Source organism: Parasteatoda tepidariorum, chromosome 5, assembly GCF_043381705.1.
Source record: "Parasteatoda tepidariorum isolate YZ-2023 chromosome 5, CAS_Ptep_4.0, whole genome shotgun sequence".
In the NCBI taxonomy this organism is placed as follows: Eukaryota; Metazoa; Arthropoda; class Arachnida; order Araneae; family Theridiidae; genus Parasteatoda; species Parasteatoda tepidariorum.
Window position 1 is genome coordinate 22,129,411 of NC_092208.1, and position 21,557 is coordinate 22,150,967.

The 21,557-nt window shown below is 27.5% G+C and overlaps 1 protein-coding gene across 1 annotated transcript in view; it reads right to left on the minus strand.

The window, feature by feature from the left end:
- LOC107454682 (neurotrimin) overlaps nt 1-21,557 on the minus strand; it is a 191,720-nt gene that overhangs the window by 53,196 nt on the left and 116,967 nt on the right. Inside the window, exons 2-3 of the mRNA XM_016071956.3 lie at nt 20,244-20,368; nt 2,835-3,042 (exon numbers count right to left, since the gene is read on the minus strand). Of these exons, the coding sequence (XP_015927442.1) occupies nt 2,835-3,042; nt 20,244-20,368 (333 nt within the window). The remainder of the gene's footprint in view (nt 1-2,834; nt 3,043-20,243; nt 20,369-21,557) is intronic.

Here is a 21,557-nt window from a genome sequence, read left to right on the forward strand (position 1 = left end):
GCGCTTTACACTGCTAAGGAGAAGAGAACTCCAGCACTTAACTTAACAATGTCAGCTCAATACTTTAGCCTCTGTGACCTAATGGTTCTTATCTAAAAATTCCAAATGTATATTTTAATCTATGGGACATGTGATGATATGAGACAATAATATTGATGATACGAGATAAGACTGACAGATTAATGTCTTGCGCATGAAAAATGTAACGCTTTCAGCACATGTAACATTTTGTACCAAAAGATTAAGTTTCGTTTTTTTATAATAAACTCTTGAGGCAATAAAAGATGGTAAAAATAAAAAAAGAAAAGAAAATGCAAAATTACTTCTTTTGCGAACTAATTACAAGTTTGAAAAATTGATTTTACATAAATAAAAAATGCAAAAGAACTAAATTGAACATCTTATATAGTTTAAGAGCTAATCAAATAATATACTTTAACTTCCCTAGACCATTCCAAATGTAATAACATTCTTTTAAAAAAAATAAATATTTAATGACAGATAATTTACAATCCAGAATTCAAAATAAATGAGTTTAACCATACATCCTATTGTGGAAATAATAGGTAATAGAACTTTTTAAGTTTAAACAGTGCTGAAAATATTCTTCATTGTTTATTAATCCTAATGACATTGTTTAAATATCTAATAAACTTCAGAATTTTTTATTAACTTTTTTGACGGATAGATAATTGCTATTTAAATTGCAAATTGGATTTCAGTTGTTTAGTGAGATCACTAAAACTAAACACATAGAGATAAGAAATTACATCGAAAAATTATTTTGATCTAATTTATCCTAAACATAATTTTTTTAAGGTATATATAGCTTTCTGCTAAATGAGTTAATATGATTTCGTTCTGTTCTATTCTTAATAATTTACTTTTTCTAAATCATAACTATCTTAAACTAATTAGTATAACACTAATAGTTAGCAGCTTATTCGCAGACTGATGAGTATACTTAAAATAGCTGACGGTACCTTTAAATTGAAAAAAAAGTGCAATTAGATATTTGTGGAAACAGGAATCTGCAACAAAAAAAGGAGAAGTTTATAATGCCTCAATAAATTTCATAACCGAATTTAGATTGAAATATTTCTAGTAGCAGTAAATATTAATAATTTTTAATTTTTGATTATAGTTTTTTGTATGATTTCATTATATAAGGTTCAGGATAACGCTGCCTTTTCTCCCAAGAGTTAATATATTTACTTTATACATTAAAAAAAAGCATTAATTTTTCAAAAAAATAAAAAAGAAAATTAACTGGACACTCAAGAGAATTTAGTAGCCTTATTGTGCTGCCATCTATGCGTGAATGAGAGTATCATATTTCAATTGCCCAGGGTCACAAATTGGAGAGTGTAGGACATTGGAAACTCTTCGTGTGTTAAAAGGATTGGAGGAATTATTGTAGTGTCAACTCTTGGACTCGATCCTCCGTTGTGCCAGTCAAGAAATTGTTAAATTAGCCCTCTCTGCTATAATATGCAACTATCAAAAGAAACTAATTGGTTTCATTAAAGGGGCCTAGTTGGTGCGATAACATGCTGGTTGCTTAAACGTAATGAATAAAAGCTGCTATGAACAATTTTTCTCGCATTTAACATTTTGAATACCATCTTATTTATGGTTATTTAACTATTTTGTTTGAACTGGAAAAATAACAGCTAAATAAATGGTTCTTTATTACATAAATTTACTGGCGTAATTTGTCGCAAATTTTTTTAAAATACGACAAAATAATTTAGGGAGAAAAATTTCTGCCATGTAACACAAATTCGTTTTACGGTTTGCCTATAATAATTTTATGAAAACCCTTTGTTTAATTGAAATAAGCATGAACACAAATGTAATCAAGTAAATTCCGGATGCTTATAAAATAATTTAATACTAGAAAGACTGAACATTGTTGTATACCTAATCGTTTGCGTGTAAAATAATTAGACATCGAAAATTTTAAAATATAATTATAATTACTTTAAAAACGATAGATTTGGTAATCAAAATTCTAAAGTAACTTATTCGATTTGGTTAACAAAAATATTTGATTAAATGGAAAATAGGCATTTCTACGTATTTACATTAGTTCCTTAGACAATTTTCATGCATTTCCTTTTCTCCATGAACAACAATTATAGATATGGACATAATACTTTTTCTTCCTTACTTTAACGAAACTGGTGAACCTTATATATAGCAAAGGATACCTAACACCCAAAACTATCTGGGGTTACGGGATACCTACTAAAGAACCCAAGGGGTTACTATGGTCAAGCCCGTCATTTTAGGTATAAAGTTCCTTATATAGGTTTCTATAAAGCTGTAATTAAATAATCACTTAAAATAAACTAAATTATGAAAATTCAGAAATACTTTCAGTAAATTATTTTCTGAATTAAGGAGCAATAAAAAACGATAGGGATCAAATTGTCCAAATCCATATTTCTAGTGATTTATTTTTCTTGGACTTATTCCTCATAAATCCGAGACGAAATTTTAAATAATTATTTTTTTATTTAAAATAATTATAATTTTTTATTCCAATGTGTAATATCGGTACTTTTGTTTATTTTACTAGTAAGTTTTCGCTTTTAATGTATGCAGTTAATGCTAAAATACTTAATAATTGACAATAAAATTAAAATATTGTTTTATGGTTTTATGAAAATCCATATAAACAGTAACATTATTGTGGTGATAATTTTTATTCAAAGAGTAAAAATTTATCCTTAGTAAAAGTGATCTTGTATTACGTATTTGCCCTTATCTCTTTACCAAGTAATGTAAAATTTCAAATTACATTTATTTTTGAGAAAGTTTTAACTCACCAACAACTTCTATGTAGCCAGTTTGGCTCTTCATAGGTGACGTATTGATTTGACACATGTATTCTCCTCTATCTCGTTCTTGTACATCAGATATGTGTAACCACCAAGTTCTGTGATTACTATGAGTGACTTTGTACCTCGAATTCCGCGTTATAACACGGTTCTGTAATGTGAGCAATGTGTAGCGATCTGTGTGTATCCATGCTACCTGGAATAGTTAAAAAAAATCAACATATATATTTTACTGAAAAAATCAGCTATTAAGTATTAATTAAAGATTTATAATCAATATAACAGTTTAAACATGTATTATATTCGAAAGCTTAGCAGTCGAAAAATCATTATATTCATCACAATATAAAAAATAGTATACGAATTTTAGTTTACACAATAGACAAGTTTCATAAAGATATAATTACAAAATTCGCATCTGATCTTGTAATATTTTATTTTATTGTACGTGTGTTTACCCATTATATTGCACAACGCAATTCAGCTTATAGATATATAATTCCCATTTTGTTCTTAAATAGTTTAAAGCTTTTTGGAAAACACTTCTTTAACATGAATTTCTTTTTGAGTAAACCAGATTTTATATAAAATTAATAATTAAACTAAATGGTTAAATTAAATGATTAAATTAAATAATTAATTGAAAATAATTAAATTAAATAATTAAATTAAGTAGTTAATAATTAATAAAATTTTTATTTATGTATTTAAGTGTTCTTTTAATTTTAGCTTTATTAATTTGTTTTTATGCAAATTCTAATTTGCGATTTCCTCGGGTTTTCGTCTGACATAGTTTAAGAAAAAGTAGTTCAAATAGAAAAATTAAGAGTGATGTACGGCCGTAAATCGGGTGATTTTAAAAGTGTTAATAGGATAATACTTATATTAAATAAAGGACACACAGTAAGCATAAATACATATAGTTTCGAAGCTGAAAAAATAGTCTTATAGATGCCCACCATTCCACAAACGCAATAGGCAAATGTCAAAACACTCTTTTCTGTTGCAACATCACTGCAGGATTTTGTTGAATTTCTTCCAAAATTCGGCATTTTTATAAATTGCCTTTGCAGCAAAGCACGTTGCATTCCTCTCCACTGATTGATGCAATCAAAGATTGATGCAACCAAAAATGTTATACTTGATCCAGGAGTTTCCTTGTCTTCTGGATTGGGTTCAAAATTACAAGGTTACGGAGTTGAACAATAGTAGTCGTAAACCCAAATTTGGGTTTACGACTTGTTCAATGACGGTTATAAAATTATATCTATCAAAAATGATGGTGGTAGCATCATTCTCCTCATCACAGTTATGCCAATACAAGCACTGATTTTCTAATTTCATGATTCACTTCTATACCATATATTTGCTACCACATTTATTTTAATGGATACCATCATCAAGTATACAAATAAAGACATTAATGACTAAAATATTAAATATTCGAAAGCTTAATTTTATTAATTTAAATATTTAGGCCATTTTAACTACTTGTTATTTTCCCTTTTTCTATTTTTCATAAATTTTTTTTTCTAATTTTTCCCCTATATTCTGAACCTGATATTTTGAAATTATGTTGAGAAAAACAAATGTTTTCAAAAGATTTATTTTTTGGTAATATTCTTAGACGTAGCCCAACGCTTCAGTTACAAAAGAAAGTTTATTATAGACATATTGCTCATTTAACATGTTAATTAGATTAGAACAAACTTTTAAATAACCAACTGTTGATATCTACTGCCGAATAAACATATTTTATGTTTTTGTCTTTAAAATTAAAAGCAATTAAAAAATTTCAAAAAGATATAAAAAACATTTCATGTTGTTTCATAATTAGATATGTAACTTAATAATTAATGCACGGATAAAAATTATCAAGTACTGTAAAATTGAAAATGAATTAGCATTTTTGTTACTTTCAGAGAAAAAATAAAAATATCATATTTCAGTTCTTCGTAACAATAAGACACTAGTAACAATAATTTTGGAAAAAATCAAAAATAAGCATAAATTCAATACAATATGATGAGCATAAGTTTTATAAATGAATTTATACGGCTCGTAAATTTTGATTTGTTTCAAATGTTAAAGTTTACGTTGCACATGTAAAATCAAATCTAATAAGTTTAATATCTCGGATAACATTGACATAAAAAATAGGCCTGTTACTGAAGCCTAATTCTAAACTAAATAATTACCTTATCGTACTTAAAAACTAAATATTTTTGTAACCCTCCTAAGTTTCCTAAGAACTGAAATTTATTTACTCTTTTGTTAATCCAATTATAGAAACTTAGCAAAGTCCTAAATATTGCGATCTTGATAATCTTAAACTAACATATTTATATGCATAATGACATTTTGATGTTTAAAAATATATAGATTTAAAATATTTTATGTTGAATATTATAATATTGAGAGAAAAATTTCTGTAAATAAACGTAGCGCAAATTCTAAATAAATATTTTATTTTTATTTTTCGTCCGCAAATTTAATCAATAGACATGATATGTTTTATCTTCTTTCGTAATATTTGAAAATGTCTGTATAGAAAGTATTAAAATTTAGCTACTTATGGATATTATTCGATTACATAATAAAATTTTATATATTTGCTTTTAAAATATGTGTTAATACAATAATTTATAAGTTAAAAAAAATTTTTAAAAAAATTTCACACAATAATTTTTTTACACTGTTATCATTATTTTATGCGTTTTCCTTCCTACATTATACATTCTTAAAATACATTGTTATAAATTTCAAGTTTTTAAATAACAATTATGTTACAAATTTACTGAATCTTAGTACTGCAACAAGTTTTGATCTTATAACCGAATCAGTACAACGTGAACGGAAACACAGTTCATGTAGTTAAGGTTGCAGCAAATTTTAACAATATTTATGGTTAATCATATAACACGATATTGACAATATGGTTCAATGTTTAACCGAATTTTTCGAGATCACAATTAAAAATCAATCAAAATTTCATATTTTTTATATTATTTTAATTTATATATTATATGTAGAACCATGTATCTGGTTCTACATATACCGCGACAGAGATAATGAAGTTTATGGTTGAACCGATTATTCTAAGAGTTGAATTGAAGAAAAAATAAACTATTTCATAGTTTTATTTTTTATTTCAATTTACGTGTCATATATCGAATCACGCAAATAGTTTAACATATAACACGACAGCGATAATATGGTTAAAGGTTGAACCAATAAGTCTAAGATTGCATTTGATGAAACAATAGAGGATTTCATGGATTTGTATATAATTACGTGTTATATATAGAATCAAATATATGGTTAGACATATTACACAACAGTGATAATAAGGATCAAGGTGGACAAGATCATTCAAAGAACGAAATTAAAAAATCAATGCGTTTCGTAAGGTAATATATTATTTAAATTTATGTGTTATATGTGGAATCATATATACATATATATAATTTAACGTATAACACAGCAATAATAATATGGTTTAAATTTGGTCCGATCGTTCTAAAAGTGACACTAGAGAAACAATAAAGGATTTCATAGGTTAATATTTCATTTTGAATTTTTTTACTTGTAGAAAAAGCAAGAGCAAAAGTTTGAATTTGGCATAACTGAGCAAATTAAATATTAACTCGTAAAATTGAAATTTTTATATAGAAATATATTAATAAAAAGATTAAGAAAAACATACTCAAGAATGAATGATATGAACTTTTTATTTTAGATTTTTAACTTTATATTGTACTATAATATAAACAGCAGTAATATATATATATATATATATATATAAACANTTCAAAAATGATGATCCATATGTTTCTAAAAGATAACTAAAACTATTTATCTCTTATGTTACTATTTTTTTTGTTTATATAATATCTTCTATTTTTTTTAAAAAAAACAAAATTTATTTTTTATAGTTGACGTTAAAATAAATATTACTCAATTCTGGATATTATGGATATAAATTAGATTGAATAATGAAAGTAGGGTTTCTTTTTGAATATTTTTTTTCTTTCTCTGTATCATTTTTTATGAGAAAAATAAAAGCATGGTAAAATTAGATTAGAGAATTAAATGTAATAAGAAATGTTTGCATTAATCTATTTTTCTCTTTTTTTTAAATTCTGAATAAGATTCTATGCAATGATAAAAGTTTTATAAAAATTAGAATGTGAAAGAGATTGGGGGTAAAGCTAATTACTACGAAGCTTTTAAAATATTTTGGTAAAAGCAAAAAAAAAAATTTTTTTTTTCAATAATTTTTGAAGATAATCATTTTTGAGCCATTCACAAAGTTTTTTTGTCTGATTTTTAGATTGAAACAATTTCATTAAAATGTGTTGCTACGTGAAATTTAAAAAAGAATAAATTAAACTTTTTAAATAAATTATCATTTACATCTTTTCTGATTGAAAATAATAATAGTATTATTGTATTTTTTTAATAAAAACTGTTTCAAAATTTTTTAAGAAAATTTCTAAGATTTTTTGCAAATTCCTAAGGTTTTTATAAATAGTATGATTTTTTAATAATATGATCATTTAATTAATACAAAATGGTCAAAATCAGAGAATCGATTTTTCGAGTGATTTTCACGATTTTGGGAGTCCACTGTAGCCTTAAACATTCAATTCATATAATTATTAATTCTTTTCATTCCATTACTACTGTCATAAGAAATAAAAAATTCAGCTTTTCTTCGGCAGTTAATTTAACTTCTTTATGTGTATCAATTATTTAAAGTTTAAATTTATAATTTACCGCAAGATAATTTGTAGCATTACTTTTATCAGCTAAATTCGATTAGATTTGAAACATATTTTACACAAAGATTATTCATTTGTGTTTTCTGTTACCATTTTGTTTTTCTATCGTTTGTAAACATTTACATTTATTAGTGATATTACCAAAATTATTGCATGTAAAAAATCAAAGACATAGAAGCATTCTGATTTTTCTTTATTATTCCTATTCTAAACTTTTTAGGTTTCTATCAAAACTAGAAAAAAAAACTTTAAATGCATTCGATGTATCGTAGAAACTATGATAGTTCGACATATGCGAATAAATTTTTATGCATAATTAAATATACTTGTTCTGTTCCTGTTAATTTCAATTTAGATATAAATTAATTTTAGAACTACGTATTTCTATATTTTAATAAGATCTTTCACATCATCAAAATAATTAACCTTTTCTGTCTGTGCAAAATCCGAATATGCAACTCGTGGATTGTATTTAAGATGAATTTTAAGGAATGCTAGAAATCAATAAATTTTTCTTATATAGTGCAAATTAAGTTGGTAATTAAGAAAATATAACCAAAAGTTTTTGAAAATAAAATAACAAGTAATAAATGTTTAATTAAGCTTCTTTGAATGTATAATGTATAAATGTTTAATTAAGCTTCGTTTAGAGCGTTCAAATGTGACACCCATTTTCAAGACAAACAGCACGTGACACGAACAAACACTAGAAAAAGTTAAGAACAAAAAAATTCAGAGTTGCCAACAAAAAGACTGGAAAAGAACAATGTGAAATGTAACCGAGATGAATGAGTGAGAATAGGAGTGAATGAAGTAGGCAATTGAGGGTGAGAAACATTTTCTTTTGAAATATAGTGGTGGGACGGAGTTGATGTCATTAACTAGGGAAGCGGGATTCATATGAATGGAACAAGATTCAACTTCAGTAAATGACTAAATGGCTATTCTCTAGTTATTTACATCAACTCAGCTTCAAGCTTTACATTCCGCCTAAATATGCTTGCAGCTCTGATGTGCCTTCTTCTTCTAGCACTTCTCTCTTAGCCACCAAGATTTTTTTTGTTTCCTATTTCACATTATTTCTTTAACTTTTTCCTTTGGCAACTGTGTTTTGTCCTTATTTCTAGTTCAAGCGTTAGGTGTCTTGAGAATGTGTGCCGTGTTTGAGTGCTCAAAAAATTTTGATTTCCACTCTGATAAAGTTATATATATTTTTTATTTAAATCAATTCTTCCAGTTTTTACTAAAGCTACTGAAGTTGATTGTTCTGTAGCTTCAGTAGTAGGAGTAGAATGCACCGAAGTTTGAAGTTCAGACTACGGATATAACATGCGTGATTTGAAATCCAGGTTTCTTTTATCGATGGAGCTAATTACTTAGGAGCAGTATTTTGATGGATTTAAATATTTTTTCTTCAAGTTTAGTTAGTTATTTTCATATTTCTATGTATTATAACTTTCTTTAATGTAACCTAAACATATTTGAGGATTCTTACGGTAAAGTTTAAAGAGAAAGGAAACAAATAGGCATATTAGTCTTTATTACTTATTGGGTCTACCATTCGGCTTTAGCATTGAAAAACTAACTACAAAGTAATTAACTACAAAATTACTATCTTTATCAATAATCTAATGTTTTTAACAACAGTATAAAATTATGTGCGCGAATAGATGTGGTGAGTTAAGTCTTTGTAAGCTTAAGTACGAGGTTCGATTCCCCGTTCTAAATAAAGGATGTCTGATCAGATTGCAATTTCTCAAATTGTATCTTTGTAAGTTGAAATTCACTCCCGTGCAATAACCCTAGCGGAATCAGAGATGGGAGAGTTCGTGTACAGTTAGTAAATGTAGGTGCGGGGGCCATGCTATTACTTCAACCATTCGGCCAATCAATCTACGCTGTATTGAAATGAGCACCGTGAGCTGCAATTGTCTTCTAATCGTCATTATTACTTTTTTTAAAATTTCGAATAAAATTGTGGTTTTTATTGTAATTTCTTATTGTTTTTATATCCTGGCTTTGGTGTTCATTACAAAGTAAGACTTATAAATCTTTGTCAAGTTGAAGAAAAGATAGCATAATTTAGAGAGAGGAAAATTGTGTAATATCAAGAGTTAGGTTGGGATTCAAACCCACTTCCGCCATGCTGAAAAGTATTCTGACGGAAAGACTCGGATCATCATTAAATGGTGAGCACCATATCTTTGACATATAAGCTAGTTGTGGGGAATGTTAATCACTTAACAAAACTAAGTATTTTATGGGGGAAAAAACAATATAAGTGATCATTTCTTATAAAGATAGATAGCTTGAGAAGATAGCACAATTTAGAGAAAAGAAAATTATGTAACATCAAAATTTAGGATGGGATTCAAGCCCACTTCCACCATGCTGAAAAATATTCTGACAGAAAGAATCGGATCATCATTAAATGGTGAGCACCATATCTTTGACATATAAGCTAGTTGTGGGGAACGTTAATCACTTAACAAAGCTAAGTCATTTATGGAAAAATACAATATAAGTGATCATTTCTTATAAAGATAGATAGCCTGAAAAGATAGCACAATTTAGAGAAAAGAAAATTATGTAACATCGAGTTAGGATTGGTTTCAAATCCACTTCCACCATGTTGAAAAATATTCTGACGGAAAGACTCGGATCATCATTAAAAGGTGAACACCATATATTTGACATATATGTCAGTTTTAGGGAACGTTAATCACTTAACAAAGCTAAATAAAAACAATATAAGTGATTATTTCTTTTAAGATAAACTAGATTAATAGCATTTAACTTTCAAAGCAAGTAGAGATTCCAATGCTATTAATTTAATTATGAAATTAATGTTTACAAAACGCATCATATTTTAAAACATTTTCTCTTAGTGAAAAGGAAAAGATATTTAATATCTATTTTTCTTTATATATAAAATATTTTAAATTTAACTGCATTATCATATACGAAACTTGAATATGAGAAACGTGAAGTGAAATTAAGATAAGTCTTAAGAATTTAAGAAATGTTTCAAATTAATCAGTCTTACCTGCTCTGCGTTCATTACCAAAAGTCTTAACAAGCAGGCAGAAGAGATGAAATATTATTTAATTAAGTTCCAAAGATTCGCTTAGAGGAAAGTCAAAGAAAAAAGGTAATTTGATAAAAGTATTACGATACGCATACGGTTAATACCATAAAGATTCTCCGGGCGTTTTGAATAACCGCTGAAATAATGGACTAGTGCTTAAGCTAATTGTTTTGGTCTTGGCAAACATAGGCTTGAGAATTGATTCTGGAAAAGTGATCTAAGCTTGCTGTTTGTGATTATGAAATAATTTGTTTAGTTAAATGCAAGCTTTTTCAATTATATCATGTTTTCAATTCTATGCTAACTACTTAAAAATAACCTGTCCATGTTCATTTATATATATATATNATATATATATATTAATTTTGCTTGATTTTATATATGAAAGATAATTTTTTATCTAATCAAAATAAAAACATTTTTTAAATGAATAAATTGATTACTTAACTATAATTCATGCATTTTACAACTTAGCTTCAAAAAAAATTCGAACGCATTCGTTGTAATAAATCTCAAATATTTCGGATAAAATTACAAGTTTACAAAAGTTAGTTTTCCTAATTACCATAATATTATTTAGTTACAACTTATCAGTTACTCTTATACTTTTTATACTTATTATTTTTTCAAACAATGCATGTTTTCTGCGACTGGATCTATTTAATTATACAGAATTTTGTTTCATACTTGCGAATTTAATAAAAGTAGCTGAATAATATTTTTTGAATTAAAAAAGCATGAATTTTGAAAATTTAGACTAATTTGTAAAAAATCAGTTTTGTCTGAAAACAGAACGTAATTATTTTAAACTCAGACTATATTTAATTGAACGAATTTAGTTATATCTTATTCTTTAGTTTGCTAACAGATTCTAAGGAAGTTTAAATATTAATAAATTGTCTTTTAATCTGCTGAAAATGAGACTAAAATTCATTTATCGGGAAAATGAGGGTAAACATGTTTTTTTAAAAATATAATTAATATAGGATAAACATAATTTGCACATTAAAAAATCAGACGCGACTTCACTTAAAAAGTGAAATTTTTAAATTTCAAATCTTAACTTTTATTGAAATTGATATTTTAATTGATACATTTTTAAACTTCCGCATGAAGTTTCAGAAAAAAAAATTACCAAATGAACTGGAGTTGATAATGAATAGAACGAAATATTTTAAATATTAAAATAAGCTCTCTAAAACAATTAACATCATATCTGAAATATAAAAACGTAATATTTTTTTCATTTCAGAGCTGAGTCTATATAATGAAAGAATAATTAAAATAATTGCATTCTACTTTTAAAAAATTTATGTTATAAAGTGCGAGCTAAAAACATTCTATTTTGAACTGTTTGCGTAAAACTGTTTTTTTTTTTAAATGACAACTTTAAACGTATTCTGCTGGCTTTGAAAAATATTATGGTATTTTATTTAGAACAATTAAATCCGAAAAAAATCAATTCATATTTAGGAGCAAAACCATTCCGTTCACAAATTAGGGAATCATATACATTTTTTAAATCAATTCAATATTAGTTGCATTTCATATTTAAAACCCTCCGTTTAAAAGCCGGATTATTTTCCATATATTCATAGTTCCACGTTATGACTTATTCCAACGAAGCTTAGGAAATTCAGAATCAGTTTTCAAATCACAGAAAAGTAGACTAAAAGTACTTTATTTGGTTCAGAAATACTTATGCTTCCCGAAGAAGCATAAGTGGAAGAATGCATTCGAAACACGGTAGTAATGGAAGACGGAGTCGGAGATGAGGCAAAGTACATTAAGAAAGGCGATCTTCTACATGACCGTCCATCGGACAAATAATTCCCGAAGATGCTTCAAAGGATTAAGGCTGACATGCTGAGCAATCCCACTTTTTCCTTTTTTTTATCCTGTAAGAACCAGAAACATTCCCCTCAAGAAACATGTTTCTATCTACCGGTTTATTATCTTTGCTTCTTTCCCCGAAGGCAGAATGCAACACAAGAACTATATTCCTCTTAAAGTTTCTGGCGAGTGCAAACGCTGAGAAACGAAGGCCAAAGGTACTTAATTTGGAATTTGTCACTCAGTTCACGTTCACTTCTCATTGGCTCTTCTAGCACGAGGGGGGTGGGGGAATGTTATCCCGGGTAAAAATAAAGGAACGAACGCCCGTTTCCATCTGAGACATTACTTAAGTAATGAAGGAAGAAAACGAAACGAAATAACAAAGAAATAAGTTAGCAAGTGGGTAGAGTGGGAAGGGGTGAGACAAAAACTAGCGAATGATCCAACCACGTATCGTATTAGCCAAATAATGCAATTTTGGTTTGTATTTTGTTTTGTTCTTTTGGTTAGATTATTCGACTTTTTCTTTTTTTTTTTTTATTTCTTTTTTTCATCTCGGAAATGTAGATACGACATAAGGATATGCATATGCAAGGAGGGAGGAAAAAAAAACAAATAAATAAAATGTGATTTGCAAGCTGTGTGGGTGGTTTTTCTAATTAGAGCAAATACGATTGTTTATGTTTTCTTCAATTTAGTTTAATTTGATTTAGGTGGTCATTGAGAATTTGAAACAAAAATGTTTTACTCGAATTAAAGTTTTTTTTTTAATCTTGTTTCTTTTCTTCCTTTTTTTATTCTGTTATTGTTTCCTCTTTTGCAGATTAGTGCTTTGAATACTAATATGTCTATGTATAACATAGAAATTAAAAAAAAAGAAAAAAAAAAAAAGAGCAGAAAAAAACTATGTTAAGCATAAAATCGTTACACGGAGCTAGTTTTTTTTATTTATTTAAAGTAGTTGTTATCTATCATAATTTTTAATTTTTAAAATTTTATTCTTCAAATTCATACACAGTTTTTTGATTTAGAAAAAAAAGGCTAATGCAATATCGTTTACTCATTCACATTATAGGGTCAGGTGGGGTAAAGAGGGTTTAAAATGAAGCTATTTTTTAAAGTAAGCTCGAAACTCAAACCATTAAATTCATGTTACTGACACTTTTGATGCATTTTGTTCACATTTGATTCATATCAATTGAATATGAAGCGTAATACATTTATTCTGTTTCATTACTTTCTTATGGTGATGCATTCTAAGGAACATGTTTTGGTTAGTGGGGTAAAAGTGGGTGTTAGGGATATAATTATATTTCACTAAAAACATATGCAGATATTGTTTTAGAGATAAAAATGCTCAGAAATAAATGTATTATGATTGCATTTAAAATAACAAATGCAAAAAAAAAAAAATTTTCCGTATTATTAAACTAGGAAATTAATGTTCATGGCAATCAAAATTAGGCTTCATTTCAGATGCAATATATTTTGCTAAACTCTACACAATTTTATCAAAAAGCAAAAAAGTGAATTAGTTTTTTTCTATTTGAAATAAAAATGACAGTATAAAAATTAATTAAAAAAATTTAAGTATATAATGGAAATTTAAATTGTTTCTACTATTTTCAACAGACATTTTTTTGAATTTAGTTACTTTAAGGAAATTATTTTGTTTTTCATGAAAAACCTATTGTCCCATGAAAGCAGAAACCTGCATGGAAACTCATCTTAATTTTAAAACATGCCAATCAAGTTGTACCATTATGATAATTTCATAAATTTTTTATTGTATAATTTATATATTATATTATTATTCCCTATATCATTCTACTCTAAAAAGTTAAATTTAAAATAATTTTTTTTCAGTGTTAAAACTACTATGTTAGACTATAATCAAACAAGTAATTTTTTTAGCTATTTCATTATAAAATATAAAGCATTACATCAGTGATTCTCAACCTTTTTTTTTTGATGCGGCACACTTTTAACGATTTGACAGGACAAAATGAAAAAAATTAGATTAAAAGCTGTTTACTTACCTATTATACACTGTGTTAAATAGTTTGTGATAATAATTTTGAATGTGAAATAAAATAATATGTGCTTCAAAAGCACGTTTATTAAGGGATTAAGTATTTCTTTCGACTAATTTTTTCTAAGTTAGTAACAGTTGTTTTTTTTTTTGGTAGTTATTAATTGTTAGTTTGTTTTCTATAGTTATTAACTGTTAGTTTTTTTACATTAACTGTTATTTCTTGTGATTTCTTGTTAACTAGTTTTTTTGCTAATTTTTAATTGCTAACTTGTTTTTTTTGTAAGTTTTCGTTTGATAATTTGTTTCTTATATATTTGTTTTTTTTATTTATCCTTTGTTAATTTCTTTATTAATTGCATAACTTACTTTAATGATCAGCTTTTATTTCCGTTTGAAAGCTGATATTTAGCTTGCTTTCCTTTGTTAATTAATAATTTAATAGTCATTAAATTTCCTACTTATTTAAACATTTTTTAAAATTGTGTGTCAAAGACAATTTAAACACCTCCATCTTATTTTAACTTATTATATATATATATATATATANGATTATTATATATATATATATATATATATATACTTTTCTTTATTTTAAACTTTAGTCATTATAAAAAAACGCATTATAATTTCATTTTTATTGTATCATTTCTAATATTTGGGGACACATTTTAAGAATTTGGCGTCTCTCAATTTTGAACAATTTTCCTTGTGACACCATATGAACAAGAAAGTGACTATAAGCAGATGATATAATTCGATTTAAAAATGCAAGTCGTAAATTGGAAATAATGGGTAGCAGATAATTGTTTTTTAAATATATTCATCCATAATTGGCTTGATCTTGATTGAAGGGGCAATTCCTAAGTTCAATCAGAAGTGTTAATTGCTGCATTGCTATAAACGTGTGGTTGATAATAATAATTGTATACTTTAGTCGATAATAAATTTCATTTACAACTTCCATCTCAAAAAACTCGTAGATTACGTACACACGTTTATGCACTATGTGACCTGCTTGTACAAACATCAATGTGAAAACGACACAGAAATTCATTAAGTTGACTTGTGTTAAGCTAGATCTATGATAAGAATTAAACCTGATTAAACTAGATTTAATTCTATGACTGGAATTAAACCTGATAAAACTAGATTTAATTATATGACAAGAATTAAACTCGATTATGTTAGAATAAAACACAGCTACTTTCCATTCACAGCATTATTTTACACGTGTTGCATTTATTTAAGAATTATTTTTGGATATTTTAGCGAGTCTCACAAGTACACTTGCGTTGTTGTTATTAAACTTGAAGTTTTATTAGCATTCTGTGACGGAAAATGCCAATAGAACGTTGGGCATTTGTTATTTTTATTATTTCTTTATTCAGACATTTATATCTCTTTCAATGCTTTGTTTCTTCGGTTCTCGATAAACATTGCAAGAAAATACTGATTTCCATTGCAAGGATTAAATGCTTTCAGTAAAAGAACAAAAGACAGGAAAACAAAAACGTTCTTTGCAGACATTGAGGGGACATATCGAACGCGGCAATATAACCGAAAACATTCCAACAGCATTCTTTCTGTCTTTTTGTATTCGGAGAGAACTAAATAAGTGAAGTAAACAAAAGGGTAAGTTTGAGGAGACGTTTCGACGGGAATTGACATGCCCGGGCAGGAACTGACGGAACCATCTCTATGTGACACAGAGGCAGCGTTGCTGGCATTCCAGAAATGCCACTAACTTCCCAATGTTAGAACAGACTCCCCTTTTTCATCGAGCTTCCTCCGTGCACCTATCAATAAAATACGTTGTTCGTTCTTTTTCTTTATCAGCTCTCGAGTTAAAAAAAGTGAACGAAGAAAACAAACAGAGTTGAATATATAAGAAAATGTGTCGTTCGTATAGTAGTTTCAAGACAAATTGTTTCCCCCTTTATTTTTTGTTTTGCTTTATTTCTTTTGAGAAAGCGTCTAACTTTTTTTGAAGTGCTCTTCCTTTGTTTTTAATAGAGACATAGTGTGCATCAGTGCTGGATTTATAAATTATGCATGGATTCTTTGAATTTGTAAGAGAAATGTAAATTGAGATTTAAAAGCTACCTGTATTCTTCGATTGCCTTTTGGGTGTGATGGAATGCGATTTAATGATCGAAATAAAATTGCATTGAAGTATTATTTCAGAAAGATTCGATATTTTACTTCGTGCTACTTACTGTCTCAGTTTCTTCATGAATTTAAAATAAAGATACACTTGTAAAATTTCGAACACTAATTTAGATTGTCAATATCAATAAAACGCTATTAATTTTCGTATGAATACTATTATTTTAAGCTGTTAAAGTTATAAACTAGTATAATGAAAGTTTCTAGCTGTTAGGAGAAAGTTATGATTATTGTTATAATTATAAATGCAATAACTTATAATTATAACAATATATATCTATACCCACTTTCTACGTCATTTTCTACTGATCTGTGAAAATTGCCTGTATCGAGAATGTTCAATTAATTCATATTTTACGTTACCCATCTTAAGAAAATACCACTTGATACGCTTTTCTAAGAGATTCAAATAATTTTTTTCTATACAAAGCTCGCAAAAACTTTTTGTGAGCTTTCTTTTTATCTCTTCCGTTTCTTGTTTATCAGATTTCTGTAGCTTTTTTCACATTCTTTCAATTCTATCTTATTGTCCTTTTCTCTGTGAGAGGGGACAGAAATTATAAGTGCTTAAATTGTCAAATTTTTCAGGTTAATTTTTTCAGCAAACTTCAGCCTTTGAATCTTGAGTTGACACTGTTTAAAGTTGTGAAAAACAAATTTATAGCTTCTAGAAATTTCTTTTTTGCTCCAAGAGCATATTCCAAGTAATGTAAATGACTACCTAACCAATTGTTTAGTGTGTCGTTCTTTAACACTAGAAGAGCCATTGAAATCATTTTGATCGTTTTTTGCCATATCTTATAGTATTTTTAAAGACACAGGCGATCTTCGAAGCACATATTTCTTTTTTTTTTTTTTTTTTTTTTTTTTTTTTTTTTTTTTTTTTTTTTTNTCTAAGTATATATCTAACTTTCATGACTTTCTGTTAATTAAAATAAATAACTATATAAATACTTAAAATACCAAAAGGGGTCTTTTAGCCCCTCATAAGAAAAATAATTATTTTTGAAGTTTTATGCCTGTTTTTAAATTTGCATATTTGTTTAAATTTGCATTTTAATTTTATAAATTAAAAAAATGTCAAGCGAAACGGGTTTCGTGAAATATACAGAATTATATCTTATCGTAGATTCGATTATAGAAGAAGCCTTTTTTATTTCCTATTGAATTATAATTCCGTCATAGTGTCTGAACCATATTTATGCTATATGAAAAGCTATATTTGTTATTATCCAGGATAATAAAATATTGCTGGGGAAGAATTATTGTCATGTAAGTAATAATAAAAGCATCCAACCCTCTTAGCTTTGATTTCAGTAGATATAATATCCGAAAAACTGGTTACTTATATAAAATCCGATTTTCTAAATGCTATCCATATTTGTGGACATTGAAAAACGGGTTAATGATTTACAGTATAGTGCTCTAATTGTGGAACCACTACAAACTCCTGGCCTAGCAGGATTACTGTCTTTTGCCTCAGCAAAACTTGAATAGGAATTTTTTTCGTAAGAACGATACTACATTACAGGGATTGAACACAAAAGAAAATGTCCTCCTAATTTTCATGTCACTTCCTCGTCATGACACTCATTTTTGGCACTCCAGAATGAAAACTATGTACTTACTGTATAGATACAAAAATTAATATTAATATATTTTTCAATAGTATTCAAGCATTTTTGCTGACGCTCACACAGAATAGAAAATAAAAAGGATTTTTTTATTCATTAAATCAAAGAGTTTTTCTTCTAAATAGCTCATATACAGGTCACATAAGAAGGGGCTGAGAAAAAAATACACATTTCTCCTGTCCTTTTGTATTGTCTTGTTCAAATGTGTTCCCCTTTCTCTCTTTTGGTCTAACCATTTTCACATGTTTATCAATTTTCTTATCACTTTAGTAATTCTTTGTTTCTTACCAATTAGAAAAACAATGTGAATAAAGCACTAGTTCATTTGGTGCTCAAACTTTGAGAAAGGTTATTGTTTATAGAACCGAAATAATGACTTTTGTGCCCTCTCACCTTCTGGAGCTACTTCAGTATTGTATTGGACTGCAAGACGCCTTATGTCTGAGAAGACGATGGCGGGCGTAATTTATAAAAAAAAAATAAAAAAAAAATAGAACCGAAATCATAGTATGTTCATTTCTATACTTCCGTATGTGCTTTATTCACGTTGCTTTCTACATAAATCTACATAGCATATATTATACCCTATCGTTTTCTAATACATCGTTTATATTGGCAAGAATAGATGTCGTTAAAAATGACTTTATTGCACATTCCAGGATATTTAATAATTTTCCTTTAAATTTTTTTTTTCTTCGTGTGATGGACAAAATCATGAAATCACCCTAAATTTTTTTTTCTCCATAAAATATGTTTTAAAATGTCTTGTAACTGCAAAATAGTTCTAAATATAATTTCAATAAAAATGAATATACATATTAAATAAAAATTAAAAATATTTTTTAGGAAATAACATATAATTTCGCTTCCAAAATTCAGGTCTCACTGTAAAATCTGAAGTCTGATAAAGTCTAAGTCTTCCGATGGTATCTATGATTTAACAATGATGTTTGGAAACGCTTTGGTATTTACCGCACAGGCTTGGTAAAAGGCCGGAATAGAATCATATGAAAGCGAGAGCCAGGTTTTTACCGAGCCACTTACAAAAAATGCAGGTTTTGGCGGCAGCAATTAGAATATAACAAACTTCGATTTTTTACTGTAAATATAGTGAATACACAAACTCTAGTATGGGTCGAAGACTAGTATAAAAGAATGGAGTCTCAAACATTCTTTTTTGTTTCTTTTTGTTATATTTTCATAAAAAAAGTAATTAAATTTGTAATGGTTGGGCTTAAAAAAAACAAACTGTTTCATTATGTTAAAATTAGTTTTATTAACGTAAATAAAAATACTTTATAAAAAAATATTTCACCTCTAAAATTCATATGTTACTGGGAAAGCCAAAGTCTAGTAGACTCTAAATTAAAAAAAAGTTAAGCGCAAAAAAAAATTAAAAAAAATTAAGATTTTTGATACAGTGGTTTGGTAAAAGTCTAAAATAATAAAAGGCTAAAGTGGTCAAAAGCTGAATGGTAAAAGGCAAAATATTATAAGGCAAAATGAGAAAAGTCAAAATAGTAAAAGGCAAAATACAAAATGGTTAAAGGCGAAATGGTATCTTTGTGAAAGGAAAAATTAAAGCATATGAAAATATACTTATGACTTTTACCGCACAAATTAGTTAAAAGCAGATTTTAAAAATAAAACGTAGAATTTACTTATTTTCGAATTTTTTTTTGTAACACTTATTAGCAATTCATATCTCCCTTTTCAATTAATCTGCGTAAAATTGAAAAAGAGAAAAACTTTTGTTTATTCACTCAATGTACGAATCAATACCTGCCTTTTTTTTAAAAAGTAATTCAGAAATTAAATTGTAATCAAAAATAAAATTGGACGAATTTTACTTACCCTAAATGTACCAAGGTTATCTACAACACATGGTAAACTAACGTCTCTTCCTGCTGATACTGTTACATTACTTATAGGTTCTGCAAATTCTGGTTCACCAGTTATTTCTAACGGTGATGTTGCCACTAAAAAATGAAAAAAAATATGTGTTTAAGTCATAACTTGTTTACAATTGTGAAGTGTCTGAAATTACAAAGGGAATATTAAATGTGTATATTAGATAAATGGTTATTGAAAACTGAAGCAGTGCTGAAAGATAAAACTAAAGAAGTTAAAGAAGAAAAAGAGCGAAAATCTCTTCAAGCACAACTATTTTATAAATAAAAGTAAATAAGCTATAACTATTAATGCGACACATTCTAAGAATATACTAATTTTAAATTCCATATATTACCAGCATATAGAGTTCTTTAAATTTTAATATAAATTATTTATTATTTAGTATCAAGTTTTCTAAACCACGAAATCTTCAAGCATCTAAATAATATATTCTATAATAATAAAATGAAGAGTTTACCTAAATTATTAAACAATTTTAGCTACAAATCCTAAAAATATTTCGACAATTTTAATAAAATTTTTAGGAGACACATTTAAAGAGGGAATTTTCTGATTGGTTCTGATTGGGTATTATATATATATTTTATATATATATACAGGGTGATTCATAAAAGATGGGAAAAATTTTAGGAAGTGATACAATTTTTATTAAAGAATGCATGGTCGAAAACAAAACCCACAACTGTTATAGGGATTCAAAAGTTATGTTCTGTTATGTAAGAACGATGAAGTTAAGTTATAAAAGCAAATTTAATGGCGTGTGATTACAATAAGCATTCAAAACAGTGGCTGGCAGTGGCTAAGCACGCAGTACAACGGCAAAGAAAAGATTGGTGAACATTCTGAAACACACCAGGCATACCGCGAACTTCTCCTGCAGCTGCCGAAAGCTTGGAGACAAGTTCCTCTGCAGATTCAATAGGAGTCTTATACATAAGAACCTTCAGAGGCCCACACAGAAAGAAATCGTGACATGAAAGGTCTGGCGAGCGCGGTGGCCAAGCTAAAGGACCACCTAGCTAAGGGCTCTTCTTCCCATTACATGCAAATAATAGCTCGCAGTGCGGTAACTCGCAACAGGAATGGAGTTTTCTCGTTTGCATGAAACAACTTTCCAAATGAGCCAGCTCCTTTGCGTTTTGCTTTCGACCATGTATTCTTTGATAAAAAATGTTTGTTTGGGTGTGTACTATCACTTCCTAAAATTTAGCCCATCTTTTATGAATCACCCTGTATATATATATATATATATAA